We start from the raw sequence: 14751 nt of genomic DNA on the forward strand, positions 1-14751 counted from the left end.
TGAAGCAGACAGAGGTCTTATTTAAGTTGAAGTCATGAGTACGGCACAGGGATGTATTCCCAGGGCCACTAAGACTAGGTCTTTGTTAAGCTAATAGTCATGAGACGTCCATACTGCTCCGTCCATAAGAGTATCCCATTTGTTCTGTGGTAATGAGATAACTATGGAATGTACTTCCTGCCTGGGAACCTACCCGATCATGTACACTTGCCCCTTTGTTTCTCTCTCAATAAAAGGCACGGCTAAATTCGAGCAGAGCGCAGATCTCAGCCACACTTGTTGCGTGTGTTTGGGGTGCGCCCTTCTGCGCAGAAGAAAACGCTAAGCCAAAAAGACCTACCGCCTCTGAGATTGATTTCAGATAAATGTTGTCAACCCAACAGTATGTACTACAATTAACCCAGTAAAACTTTTTATTTGGCAGCATGGTGGAGCACTGGTTAGCATGTTTGCCTTACAATGCAAAGGTTGTGGGTCCGATTTCGGCTACGGACTTTCTGAGTGGAGCTCGCATGTTCTCCCCATGCCTGCCTGGGTTTCCTCCTGGTATTCCAATGTTCTCCAATGTTGAATAGACGTGCATGGTAGGCCGACTGACGACTATAAATTGTCTGTAGGTTTGAGTGTTAATGGTTATTCGTCTATGTGTGTCCCGCGATTTGGTGACAACCAGTTCAGGGTGTCCATGACTACTGCCCAGAGTGCGAGGATGTGCTCCAGCAAAGTAGCACTACTCTGTGAGTAGGCATGTTCAGAGAGCAAGAGTGCGCTCCACTCCTATTAAAGGGTAACTCAACCCAACATTTTCTTTAAAATATGTTATATATGCCCACAGGAGCCGAAATACATCATTCTTATTAATATTGCGTCCTTGGAATAAGATAAGTAACAAAATTCACTCGTTCTTATCCATCACAGGGGGGCAACCATATTGCCACTCGCTGCCGACTAAAAATGACATCACAGTTGCCAGGTCTCAAGTCAAAAACAATCGCAGTTCAGCTTTAGAAAACTGGTGAGCAAAATAGCCACCCGTTCAGATGGTGAAAAACAGGTGGATTTTAACGGTTACGTTCATATTCAACAAGTGAAAAAACATCCCTGCGTTTCAACTACTTGGGCAGCTGAGTCACGCCGAAAGTTACATCATACATCCTAAAAAACGGCCTTCGGAGAACGCACCCTGTGAATTTGGACACAGCTCCCGACTCCCAGCTGGCCTGGGAACTCCTTGGGATACATCGGGAAGAGCTAGAAGAAGTGGCTGGAGATAAGGAAGTCTGGGCTTTCTTGCTGAAAATGCTGCCTCTACGGCCCAACCTCCAGATAATCGGTAGATGATGTATGTACGGATGACAGGACAAAAATTCAGTATTTTTACTGGGATAATTATTCACTTTGTAATTGTAATCTAATGGACGTTAAAAAACAAACAAAACAAATGTGCTCTATGCGCTAAAAAATAAAAAAAATAAAATAAAAACCAGGACCAATAAAGCATTTGGATTTTCTTACATTTTATTTTAAAGATATCACTCAGATGTTCCTATGGAGAGAAAAATGCACATTATAACACAAGATACGTGCTGATGACAAAAATGTCATCTTACTTGGCAACAACACCATCATTCTTTGCCAGCCTGAGGATGGAATCATCAGACTCCCCCTGTTTTGCATTTAGGAGAGAACACGCACATGTAAAAAACCACAAGCATTTGAACCATTGAACACAATCCAGGATGACTCACCATTCTGCGGATGGCGCCACAGATGGCATAGGTCTTGAACTGACTGTTGAAACGACCCGTGACATTGTCCACCTGTAGCAGACATAGTTGAATGAATGACTTTATTTCATACATAGAAATACATCCACATTACATATAATACAGAACGTACATAGAGCTTGAACAAGGACAAACTATATACAGTGTCTGACAGAAGTTCTGTCGCTTGTCCATGTTGTAGAAACAATGGCTTATAACCTGACTTTGACTCACCCAAATGAGGTGTAATGTATGAAAATAAATTTGCTTCACTGCAGAAATATTGATCTTTTAATGAACACAGAAAGGTCAGAGTTTGGCAAAACAAGTTTTGTCGGCTTGTCATACAATACACCCAATCCTAGCAAAACCTTTGCAAGTTAGAAGGCAATATCAACATACTAAAATGTCAAGAAATATTAGCTACCTCTTCCCAATTGTTAGGGTTTTTCAGATTATCCTTATCGGATGATTATGTTGGAATGCAACCGGTAATAAATAACCTACCTTGTCTCATCCTACACAAGGTCGTAAAAGTTCCCCCTGATATGTTTTGGGCTTCCTATTCAGTCTACACCAGCCCCCACTCTTAATAAATATGTCCTTGCAGTTGGGAGGGTTTTCAGACTTCATTCCTGAGCGAGTGAACTCTCCACCTGCAGGTGTCTAAAAGGACTTGCTTGTCTCCCGTGTGGTTCTTGCAAAATAAGTTAGAGTGAGCACAACTCTAACACCTTTTATGATTGGTGTTAGAGATTTGCTCACTCACACTTATTTTGCAAGAACACCACGGGAGACAAGCAAGTTCTTTTAGACACCTGCAGGTGGAGATTTCACCCATTGAAGGAATGAAGTCTGAACCCTCCTTCCTGCAAGGGCATATTTATTAAGAGAAACAGAGTGGGGGTATGAGTAGGCTGAATAGAACGCCCTTGTTCTAGATCAAGGTGCTCCAGTACTGGCCAGCCCAGTCACCAGACACGAACATCATTGAGCATGTTTGGGGTAGAATGATGGCGGACGCTTGGAAGACAAAACCAAAAAATCTTGAACTCTTGAGAGGCACGCAAGACTGCATTCTTTCCTGATGATTTCATCAATATGAATCATTGTCGAACCGCATGGATGCAGTCTTTCAAGCTCAAGGACATCAATTCAGCTACAGCTTTTTCAATTGCCTGTGATGGGTGAGTCGAGTGACGCGACCGATATCGAACAGACACCGCTGCTATGCAAGTACGTGAACTCTAATGGGCCGCAAGAAGAAGTGATCAAATTGACACCACTATTTTTCTTTAGATTATTTTAATAGTAGGCATACAACTTATGTATTGACACTATGTTGCATTATAAAAGGCTTTTAGATTTTTAAGGCTCCAGACAGGTATGTTTTTTGTTTTTTTTGGGCCAATATGGCCCTTTGAACATTTTGGGTTGCCGAACCCTGGCATAGACAAAGAGACGTGCTTACGAGCAGTGTTCCCTCTAAGCTGCGCAATTGCGGACTGGTCGTGCAGTCTTGGCGCACATGAAATTACATGCTGCGCACAAAATACAATTCAGCATAAACTGATTGATTAAGATCTACTGTTAGACGTACTCTAATCTAATTAAGTGGATGAATGATTTTCTTTCTGTGCCTTTTTGTAGTGTAAATCAGTAATTGACAGTTGTCCAGCCAATGATATGTTTCACTTAGGCTACATAGTATATGTATGACACATATGTGTCCTGCCTATCCATGCAGTGCGGCAGAGTCAAGCGATGCAAATGCTAAATTAGCTAATCATGGCGAAACGAATGAGCAGCGACACATCCACTCGCCAAGCCAAAATAAATAAGAGATGCTTCTTTTAAGTTTGGATGGCTGTTGGAGTGTGTGCAACTACAAGAGGAAACAGTGAAACTGGGTGAGATTTTCTCTTTTTGAATGAGAAAGGTCTCCTCTGCAAAACATGCAGTGAAGCCAAAGTGGCGGGCGAGTTTACGGAGGGAAAAATACGGAAGAAATGGAAGTTGGACTACCTCGCGCGTCACATTCAGCAGAAATGTCATTTGAAAGCTGTTGGAATTGTACAAAGACTCAAGATGGGAGAGCGGATCGGTACGTTATTGCAAAGAACGCAAAAGATCGACAGAAAAGGAACGAGCTGTCACACAAAACAAAATCCGACCCCGAGCAAGTTAAAGTTCTCATTGACAAGATTTATTTATTTATTTATTTATTTGTTCATTCATTCATTCATTCTGGTGTTGCACACAGTGGTCCACAGTGTGCACAGGGAGCTTGTGTGTTTGCACAGTCACTTGAAAAATTAGACGGAACACTGCTTACAAGGCACAATTAGAGCTTTCTGGAAAGCCAGGATCATTGCAGAAGAGCAACGTGACGACAAGACAATATGGAACTTGGCATGTTTCATGGCAAACTTGCCCAATTGTTTAATTTGGATACAGAAGTCATGGACTTGGACGGATTTGCATATAAATATCTATTAACAATAATGTGAGTACATAGAGTACATGGTTAAACAGTAGAATAAAGTACAACCAATCTCAGTGTCTTGGTCCTATAACTTTTTGTTTACCATAAGTCATGCCATAAATAGGCCCGATAATGCGCTCTATGTGTGGATTAAATACAAAACAGACCCTGCAATTGTGCCTTTTAACCCCAAGTGCCTTATTGTGCCAAAAATACGGTAAGTTGGAAAAAGATTACCTCTGCTATGTTGATCTGCACGGAAGCGTGGTCCTTGGCTCCGATGATCCGGTTGCTCGCAGAGCTTTTAAAAAGAAAATAAAAATAATAATTTAAAAAACAGTGTTTCCATTGATTAATAAAAATACAGTCAAACCTCGGTTTTCAACCACAATCCGTTTCAGAAGGTTGAGAAGCAGATTCAAGTTCAAGTTCAAGTTTACTTTATTGTCAAAAATCCTATGTAACAGGGTTACCACAGAAGTTTGAAATTGCGTTTGACCAGTCTCCAATGTGCAGTTTAACTAAAAACATTTAAATAAGACATTGACATAAATCTCTTTCTTTCTCACACACACATACACACAACACACACAACACAAACACACACACAGCTAACTTACTCATACTGAATTTACAATTTCTTTCTCTGACATATTCATTCACAACATAAACATAGACAATGCACACTTACACATTGCAGTCATTCAAACACTAACATGCTTATAAACATGTGCAGTACTATACAATAAAATACTCTCTCTCACATTCACACACACGCACACACACACACGGTGTGTAATAAGAGTATTGACAATACAGACCCACACACACACACACACACACATACATACACAGCAGCAGAAGTACAATCAGTGGTCATAGAAGTAAAGTGAAAAAGTGTATAACTGTATATAAGGTGCAAGAGTAAAGTGCCAAGTGGCATGGTGACTTTGGAATGTTCAAGTGGTTTTCCTCAGTGTGTTCATGAGTCTGATGGCTTGAGGAAAGAAGCTGTTACTCAGTCTGCTTGTGCTTGTTCCTATCACACCAGGTGATGAGTTGCTGTACCTCCTCTCTGTATGCTGAGTCATCGTTGTCTTTGATGAGGCCCACCACTGTTGTGTCATCTGCAAATTTGATGATGTGATTCGTTTCAAATCTGGCAGAGCAGTCGTGGGTCATCAGCGTGAACAGCAGGGGGGATAGCACACATCCTTGCGGCACCCCGGTGTTTATGACGGTGGTCGCTGAGGAGTTGTTTCCGACTCTGACTGTCTGCGGTCTGTTCGTTAGAAAGTCCAGCAGCCAGTTGCACAGTTAAGTTCTGACGCCTATTGTACTCAGCTTATTCACCAGATGTTGGGGGATGACTGTGTTGAACGCAGAGCTGGAGTCAATGAACAGCATCCGCGCGTGACTGTTTTTGTTCTCCAGATGAGCCAGGCAGAGGTGGAGTGCTGTTGCTATGGCGTCATCAGTGGAGCGCTTGGGGCGGTAGGCAAATTGGTATGGGTCCAGAGTAGTGGGGAGGGTGGATGTTAAGTGGGCCTTCACCAGTCTCTCAAAGTACTTCATCATGATGGAAGTGAGTGCTATGGGTCTGTAGTCATTCAGTGATGATGCTGGTGACTTCTTGGGTAGTGGTACGATGGTGGTAGCTTTGAAAATTGCTGGTATGATGACTTGGTTCAGAGAGGTGTTGTAGATGTCTGTGAGGACGTCAGTGAGTGAGTCTGCACAGTCTCTGAGCACGCGCCCGGGTATGTTGTCTGGACCTGCAGCTTTCCTGGGGTTCACCTTGAGTAGGGTCCTCTTCACGTCCGCTGGGTCCAGTTGAAGTGTTGTGCTGTCTGGGTGTACTGGGGTTTTTGTGGGTGTTGTGGTGTTGTTTTCTTCAAACCGGCTGAAGAAGGTGTTGAGAGAGTTGAGGAAGTCTATGTTGTCCTCACACGGTGGGGGGGATGGTTTGTAGTCTGTGACTGACTGGATGCCTTGCCACAGGCGTCTTGGGTCTTTTGTGTCTGTGAAGTGTGAGTTGATTTTTTGACCATATGCACGCCCCGGTGCAAGTTGGCCCTAGCAGTCTTGAGGGCCTCCTTGTCCCCAGACTTGAAAGCAGCGTTGCGTGCCCTCAGGAGCTCACGTACCTCCCTGGTGAACCAGGGTTTTTCATTTGCTCTCACTGTAATGTCTTTGGTGACGGTTACATCTTCCATGCACTTCGTTATGTATCCAGTTACAGAGTCTGTGTATTCGGTGAGGTTGACGTCCTGGTTGGTGGTGGCCGCCTCCCTGAAGACAGACCAGTCTGTGCGTTCAAAACAGTCCTGTAGAGCTGCTGTGGAGCCCTCTGGCCAGGCCCTGATCTGCTTCACAGTTGGTTTGCTTCTCGTCAACAGAGGTCTGTAGGCTGGAATTAGCATAACAGAGAGATGGTCTGATGAACCCAGGTGGGGGTGGGGAAGGGCTCTGAAGGCCTGTCTGATGTTTGCGTAGACCTGGTCAAGTGTGTTTTCTCCCCTTGTTGCAAAGTTCACACACTTGTGGAAGTGTGGCATTACTGTTTTCAATTTGGCCTGGTTGAAATCGCCAGCGATTATGCAGACCAAGTCCGGGTGTGTGTTCTGTAGTGTACTCACAGACTTGTACAGTATGGAGAGTGCGTCCTTTGTGTTAGCGCTGGGGGGGACGTAAACAGCTGTGATGTTGACGGTATTGAATTCACGCGGTAGGTAGAATGGACGGCAGTTGAGGGTTAAAAACTCAATGTTCTCTGAGCAGTGACTTGTAGTAACTACAGCGTTTGTACACCAGTTGTTGTTAATGTAAATCCACACACCACCTCCTCGAGATTTACCCGTGCTGGTGTGGTTTCTGTCCGCGCGGAAAGTTGTAAACCCATCCAGTTTAATGGCGCTGTCCGGAACGTTGTTGTGAAGCCACGTCTCTGTGAGGATGATCGCGTTGCATTCTCTCACCTTTCGTTCTGTAGTTAAGTCCAGCTTGAGATAGTCCATTTTATTTTCCAACGACCGCACGTTTGAAAGGAGAATAGATGGAAGTGCTGTTTTGTGAGGGTTTCTCTTCAGTCGGTGTTTGATGCCGGCTCGGGAACCTCGCCTTCTCCTCCGGCGTGTGCTCAGACTCCACCGCCGCTTCAGCTGCTTCCAGTGTCGGCTGGTGGGGGAGGGGGAGCCCGCTGCCTCAGAGGTTCCTTTGTCTCGGGACATTATTCCAAGACCGCGAATAGTTTCGCGATCCATGGCAAAGTTAACTCCGGATATATCCTTTGTGCAGTTGTTGCTTCTAAGTCCCAATAGTGTACTTCTGTCGTATGCGATTCTCGGAGACGATTTGGACGGTACATTTAACACAAAACACACATTTTTATCGGGAGCCGGCTTGGCCGCAGCCTCACAGGGCGCCGCCATCTTGGAAAATTACGTTTGGGCACATGTTGAAGGTATGTGCGCAAGTCTTCCTGGCTATAGCAGATGGATTAGTGATTTTAAAAGTAAGTCGATTCTGTTTTTTACCATGATAACAAATTAGTATCGAGAATTGTGGAAAATCACAGGTATTGGTACCGACGACTGAAATTCTAGTATCGTGACAACCCTGGCACACGCACATAAATATGTCAACGGGGCAAATTGCTAGTCCGTGGGGGTTGACAGTGTGCCAATTGTGTGAAGCCAGTCTTTCCACCCTGGCCTCCAAATATCTCAACCATTGTCCCCTTCAAGGATTGACGTTCGACAAGCGCATTTTAAGTACCACAACCATTACATTTGCTCACCATTTACGAGGGACGTAGAGGTCCACAAATTCACCAGCGTCATTCTGCATGTTGATTAGCAGGTCGTCTGCAAAGCAAAGCTGCAGAGAATATTTTATGTCAACAATTTCACTACACACTCCAATACTTCCATTCATCCATCCATCTTGATGCACACATTCAAAATAGCCACAGCAGTGCGTTTTAATATAATTGGCTCACATGACCTGGGAGCTATTGAGCAAAAACGCTATTAACAGTATTAATTCATTGAAAAGAATTTAAGCATTCATCACATAGAGCCTATTTGGAACTATCATCCTTCACAGTTTGGGGTCAAAAAGTCACATGACCTGGAGCTATTGAGCTAAAGCGCTAACATTTATAGTCATAAATTCACAAAAAATATTTGAAGCATTCGAATGATATTATGAGGTGTATCTCAACCAGCCTATGTGGACTATCATCCTGCACAGTTGGGGGTTAATAGGTCACATGACCTGAGAGCTATTGAGCTACACCGCTAATATTTACAGTCATGAATTCACTCAAAATATTCGTAGCTTTGGAATGAAATTCTAAGAGGTGCATCTCAACCAGACCATGTGGGGCTATTATCCTTCAGTTTGAAGTCAATAGGTCACATGACCTGGGAGCTATTCAGCCTCTTAGAATTTCATTCCAATGGTTAAAATATTTTTAATGAATTTATTACTGTAAATATTAGAATTTTAGCTCAATAGCTTCCAGGTCATGTTACCTATTGACCCAAAACAGTGGAGGACGATAGTCCCAAATGGGCTGGTTGAGATACACCTCCTAGAATTTCATTTGAATGCCTGCTTGTTTTAAAATTGAATTTATTACTGGAAATAGAATTTTACCTCAATAGCTCCCAGATCATGTGACCTATTGACCCCAAACTGTTGGATGATAGTCCCACATGGGCTGGTTGTGATACACCACTTAGAACTTTATTCCAATGCTTCAAATATTTTAAATGAATTTATAACTGTAAATATTTGCATTTTTCCTCAATAGCTCCTGAGTCATGTGACCTAATGGCCCGTGATATTGCAGGATGGTCGTCCCACATGGCCTGGTTGAGATATACATATTTTCAGTTGAATGCTTATTATTTTATCCGATTTATTACTGTAAATGAGCATTTTAACTCAATAGCTCACAGGTCATGTAACGTTTTGACCGCAAAAATTGCAGGATGATAGTCCCATGTTGAATGCTCCTCAGATTTTTTTAAGAATTTGTTAATTTGATATACACGGATGAGATTTACACATTTATCATTTGGAAAAAAAACGGACGCGTTTACATGTTATCACACTATGCTTTCCCTTCGATCTCTTTAACGGCATTTACATGCTATCGTAATGCAATGCTTTCCCTTCGCTCTCTATACCGGCGCTTACATACTATAGCACTGCCCTGCTTTTCCTTCGCTCTCTTTTAACGTAAAGCCTATAATATGGGCACGCTTCCCGTGCGACTGGCTTGATCGCAGTGTTACCTGGAAGCGAGTCGAACCGTTAAAGCCAGAATTAAACCCAGAACGTCTGCACTGCGAGACGGACGTGCTAACTAGTGCGTCACCGTGCCACCCCAACCCCTTTCTCGGCTAAATCGCAATCTCGCGGAATGCAACGTGCCAATGCGTGGGGGTGTAAAACTGACCAGAAGACTCTTAGCATAGCAACTAACATGTGGAACGTCCACGCGTACCGGCGTGGAAACTGCCAATTAAACTGCATTTTAACTTTTTGTCCTCTAAACAAACACACACAGTAACGCTATCTGTTTAACGACGATAAACGTCGGTAAAATACACGGTAATATCACCGCATGTGCTCGTTTAAGGCGGTTCCAGAAAGAGAGCAACGCAGAGACTCACCGTAACCGACAAAAGGACGACGAAAAGGACAGGCCACCCCTTCTTCTTCTCTGATGGTATGACGGTTGACGGCAGTTAGCATCCGTTGCGGCCACACATCAAAAACGTAAAGTCTAAAATTTCAAGAAGCATGGCAGTCATATACAAAGCAAAAGAATTACTGGATTATCATTCACTTCGTACACTTTATTGTTCTCTTGTCTTGCCCTGTGCTGAGGTTTGGGGGAATACTTATAAAACTTCACTACAGCCACTTATCATTCTGCAGAAAAGAGCAATAAGGACTATTCATAAAGTCAACTACTTGGAACACACAAATCCACTTTTCATACAATCCAAACTATTGAAATCCACTGACATAGTATCTTACCAAACAGCAATCATCATGTATAGCAAGTAAGCAAAACAACTACCAGAAAATATCCAAAACTTATTTAGGAATCGGGAGGGAGGTTATAAGTTAAGGGGGAATCACAACTTCAAAATCTTAAACATAAGAACAACCTTAAAAAGTTTTTGCATCACTATAACTGGGGTCAAACTATGGAACAATCTAAGTGAGGAACTCAAGCAAAGTCCAAATATCCACCAGTTTAAAAGAATGTACAAAAATATGTTGTTTAGCGGGTACAAAGGCTAAAAGTGCCAAAGGGCTACACACAAGTTAAAATGAAACAGAAAAATAAGTGTGAAAGTGTATCTACTTGTGGTCTGTTGTAGAATTACAGTATATGTTGAATCATTGGTTTAATGCACAGGTGTCAAACTCAAGGCCCGGGGGCCAGATACGGCCCGCCACATCATTCTATGTGGCCCGCGAAGACAAATTGTGCATCAAATTTATGTGTCATTACTAGAATTGCAAATTGTCTTCACTTGTAATATCTTTTTAAAAAAATATTTGACCAGTTTTTACTCGTCTGATTTGAAAACGACTTATTTGTCAGTTTGTTTTGTAGCTTTTACTGTATATAATAGTGTTAAGAGTAAAAGTGATCAAGTCATCACAAAAATCACGAAAAAAATCTTATATAAGACGCACCTGACTATAAGCCGCAGGGTTCAAAATTTTGGAAAAAAGTCGCGGCTTGTACACCGGAAATTACGGTATGTGTTGGAAATGATATACTTTTTTATCATTGGATTCTATGTATCTGCTTTTGTGTGCAAGATTCTCCGCAGTATGTGACCATCTAGCCTTGTGAAAATGACTTGGGGGCATATGGCCGGCTAATGACTGGAGTCATTAGCCGCGCTATACAATAAGCCCCATAGTTAGCTAGACATGTTCAGATCATGATTGTCATGGGATGGGTGAAGCAGACAGAGGTCTTATTTAAGTTGAAGTCATGAGTACGGCACAGGGATGTATTCCCAGGGCCACTAAGACTAGGTCTTTGTTAAGCTAATAGTCATGAGACGTCCATACTGCTCCGTCCATAAGAGTATCCCATTTGTTCTGTGGTAATGAGATAACTATGGAATGTACTTCCTGCCTGGGAACCTACCCGATCATGTACACTTGCCCCTTTGTTTCTCTCTCAATAAAAGGCACGGCTAAATTCGAGCAGAGCGCAGATCTCAGCCACACTTGTTGCGTGTGTTTGGGGTGCGCCCTTCTGCGCAGAAGAAAACGCTAAGCCAAAAAGACCTACCGCCTCTGAGATTGATTTCAGATAAATGTTGTCAACCCAACAGTATGTACTACAATTAACCCAGTAAAACTTTTTATTTGGCAGCATGGTGGAGCACTGGTTAGCATGTTTGCCTTACAATGCAAAGGTTGTGGGTCCGATTTCGGCTACGGACTTTCTGAGTGGAGCTCGCATGTTCTCCCCATGCCTGCCTGGGTTTCCTCCTGGTATTCCAATGTTCTCCAATGTTGAATAGACGTGCATGGTAGGCCGACTGACGACTATAAATTGTCTGTAGGTTTGAGTGTTAATGGTTATTCGTCTATGTGTGTCCCGCGATTTGGTGACAACCAGTTCAGGGTGTCCATGACTACTGCCCAGAGTGCGAGGATGTGCTCCAGCAAAGTAGCACTACTCTGTGAGTAGGCATGTTCAGAGAGCAAGAGTGCGCTCCACTCCTATTAAAGGGTAACTCAACCCAACATTTTCTTTAAAATATGTTATATATGCCCACAGGAGCCGAAATACATCATTCTTATTAATATTGCGTCCTTGGAATAAGATAAGTAACAAAATTCACTCGTTCTTATCCATCACAGGGGGGCAACCATATTGCCACTCGCTGCCGACTAAAAATGACATCACAGTTGCCAGGTCTCAAGTCAAAAACAATCGCAGTTCAGCTTTAGAAAACTGGTGAGCAAAATAGCCACCCGTTCAGATGGTGAAAAACAGGTGGATTTTAACGGTTACGTTCATATTCAACAAGTGAAAAAACATCCCTGCGTTTCAACTACTTGGGCAGCTGAGTCACGCCGAAAGTTACATCATACATCCTAAAAAACGGCCTTCGGAGAACGCACCCTGTGAATTTGGACACAGCTCCCGACTCCCAGCTGGCCTGGGAACTCCTTGGGATACATCGGGAAGAGCTAGAAGAAGTGGCTGGAGATAAGGAAGTCTGGGCTTTCTTGCTGAAAATGCTGCCTCTACGGCCCAACCTCCAGATAATCGGTAGATGATGTATGTACGGATGACAGGACAAAAATTCAGTATTTTTACTGGGATAATTATTCACTTTGTAATTGTAATCTAATGGACGTTAAAAAACAAACAAAACAAATGTGCTCTATGCGCTAAAAAATAAAAAAAATAAAATAAAAACCAGGACCAATAAAGCATTTGGATTTTCTTACATTTTATTTTAAAGATATCACTCAGATGTTCCTATGGAGAGAAAAATGCACATTATAACACAAGATACGTGCTGATGACAAAAATGTCATCTTACTTGGCAACAACACCATCATTCTTTGCCAGCCTGAGGATGGAATCATCAGACTCCCCCTGTTTTGCATTTAGGAGAGAACACGCACATGTAAAAAACCACAAGCATTTGAACCATTGAACACAATCCAGGATGACTCACCATTCTGCGGATGGCGCCACAGATGGCATAGGTCTTGAACTGACTGTTGAAACGACCCGTGACATTGTCCACCTGTAGCAGACATAGTTGAATGAATGACTTTATTTCATACATAGAAATACATCCACATTACATATAATACAGAACGTACATAGAGCTTGAACAAGGACAAACTATATACAGTGTCTGACAGAAGTTCTGTCGCTTGTCCATGTTGTAGAAACAATGGCTTATAACCTGACTTTGACTCACCCAAATGAGGTGTAATGTATGAAAATAAATTTGCTTCACTGCAGAAATATTGATCTTTTAATGAACACAGAAAGGTCAGAGTTTGGCAAAACAAGTTTTGTCGGCTTGTCATACAATACACCCAATCCTAGCAAAACCTTTGCAAGTTAGAAGGCAATATCAACATACTAAAATGTCAAGAAATATTAGCTACCTCTTCCCAATTGTTAGGGTTTTTCAGATTATCCTTATCGGATGATTATGTTGGAATGCAACCGGTAATAAATAACCTACCTTGTCTCATCCTACACAAGGTCGTAAAAGTTCCCCCTGATATGTTTTGGGCTTCCTATTCAGTCTACACCAGCCCCCACTCTTAATAAATATGTCCTTGCAGTTGGGAGGGTTTTCAGACTTCATTCCTGAGCGAGTGAACTCTCCACCTGCAGGTGTCTAAAAGGACTTGCTTGTCTCCCGTGTGGTTCTTGCAAAATAAGTTAGAGTGAGCACAACTCTAACACCTTTTATGATTGGTGTTAGAGATTTGCTCACTCACACTTATTTTGCAAGAACACCACGGGAGACAAGCAAGTTCTTTTAGACACCTGCAGGTGGAGATTTCACCCATTGAAGGAATGAAGTCTGAACCCTCCTTCCTGCAAGGGCATATTTATTAAGAGAAACAGAGTGGGGGTATGAGTAGGCTGAATAGAACGCCCTTGTTCTAGATCAAGGTGCTCCAGTACTGGCCAGCCCAGTCACCAGACACGAACATCATTGAGCATGTTTGGGGTAGAATGATGGCGGACGCTTGGAAGACAAAACCAAAAAATCTTGAACTCTTGAGAGGCACGCAAGACTGCATTCTTTCCTGATGATTTCATCAATATGAATCATTGTCGAACCGCATGGATGCAGTCTTTCAAGCTCAAGGACATCAATTCAGCTACAGCTTTTTCAATTGCCTGTGATGGGTGAGTCGAGTGACGCGACCGATATCGAACAGACACCGCTGCTATGCAAGTACGTGAACTCTAATGGGCCGCAAGAAGAAGTGATCAAATTGACGCCACTATTTTTCTTTAGATTATTTTAATAGTAGGCATACAACTTATGTATTGACACTACGTTGCATTATAAAAGGCTTTTAGATTTTTAAGGCTCCAGACAGGTATGTTTTTTGTTTTTTTTTGGGCCAATATGGCCCTTTGAACATTTTGGGTTGCCGAACCCTGGCATAGACAAAGAGACGTGCTTACGAGCAGTGTTCCCTCTAAGCTGCGCAATTGCGGACTGGTCGTGCAGTCTTGGCGCACATGAAATTACATGCTGCGCACAAAATACAATTCAGCATAAACTGATTGATTAAGATCTACTGTTAGACGTACTCTAATCTAATTAAGTGGATGAATGATTTTCTTTCTGTGCCTTTTTGTAGTGTAAATCAGTAATTGACAGTTGTCCAGCCAATGATATGTTTCACTTAGGCTACATAGTATATGTATGACACATATGTGTC

The 14751-nt window shown here is 42.6% G+C and overlaps 1 protein-coding gene across 4 annotated transcripts; it reads right to left on the reverse strand.

Moving 5' to 3' along the window:
* Positions 1–1500: 1500 nt before the first annotated feature.
* On the reverse strand, positions 1501–13731 carry LOC125985623 (small ribosomal subunit protein eS21). 4 transcript variants are annotated; one of them, XM_049748542.2, is made up of 8 exons: positions 13002–13731; positions 12436–12919; positions 9939–10051; positions 8051–8130; positions 4489–4552; positions 1749–1820; positions 1611–1666; positions 1501–1546 (listed from the first exon to the last, which is right to left on the reverse strand). In XM_049748542.2, exons 4-8 carry the CDS (start codon positions 8098–8100, stop codon positions 1537–1539), a joined length of 252 nt encoding a protein of 83 aa, XP_049604499.1. In that variant the 5' UTR covers positions 8101–8130; positions 9939–10051; positions 12436–12919; positions 13002–13731; the 3' UTR covers positions 1501–1536. The 4 variants fall into 4 exon arrangements, with proteins under 4 accessions (XP_049604499.1, XP_068505790.1, XP_049604498.1 ...); XM_068649689.1 differs by lacking the exons at positions 9939–10051; positions 12436–12919; positions 13002–13731 and having other exon boundaries at positions 8051–8455; XM_049748541.2 differs by lacking the exons at positions 8051–8130; positions 9939–10051; positions 12436–12919; positions 13002–13731 and adding an exon at positions 5320–8044.
* Positions 13732–14751: the final 1020 nt, after the last annotated feature.

This window comes from Syngnathus scovelli, unplaced genomic scaffold (assembly GCF_024217435.2).
Source record: "Syngnathus scovelli strain Florida unplaced genomic scaffold, RoL_Ssco_1.2 HiC_scaffold_179, whole genome shotgun sequence".
Taxonomy (NCBI): Eukaryota; Metazoa; Chordata; class Actinopteri; order Syngnathiformes; family Syngnathidae; genus Syngnathus; species Syngnathus scovelli.

Excerpts from the sequence above, each read along its gene's own strand:
- LOC125985623 (XM_068649689.1), bottom strand. The coding sequence starts at position 8,187 with ATGAATGGAAGTATTGGAGTGTGTAGTGAAATTGTTGACATAAAATAT. Across the intron at positions 4,553-8,050 it reads CTCTACGTCCCTCGTAAATG|CTCTGCGAGCAACCGGATCA; the intron begins GTGAGCAAATGT and ends TCTTTTTAAAAG. Across the intron at positions 1,667-1,748 it reads GTGGCGCCATCCGCAGAATG|GGGGAGTCTGATGATTCCAT; the intron begins GTGAGTCATCCT and ends AATGCAAAACAG.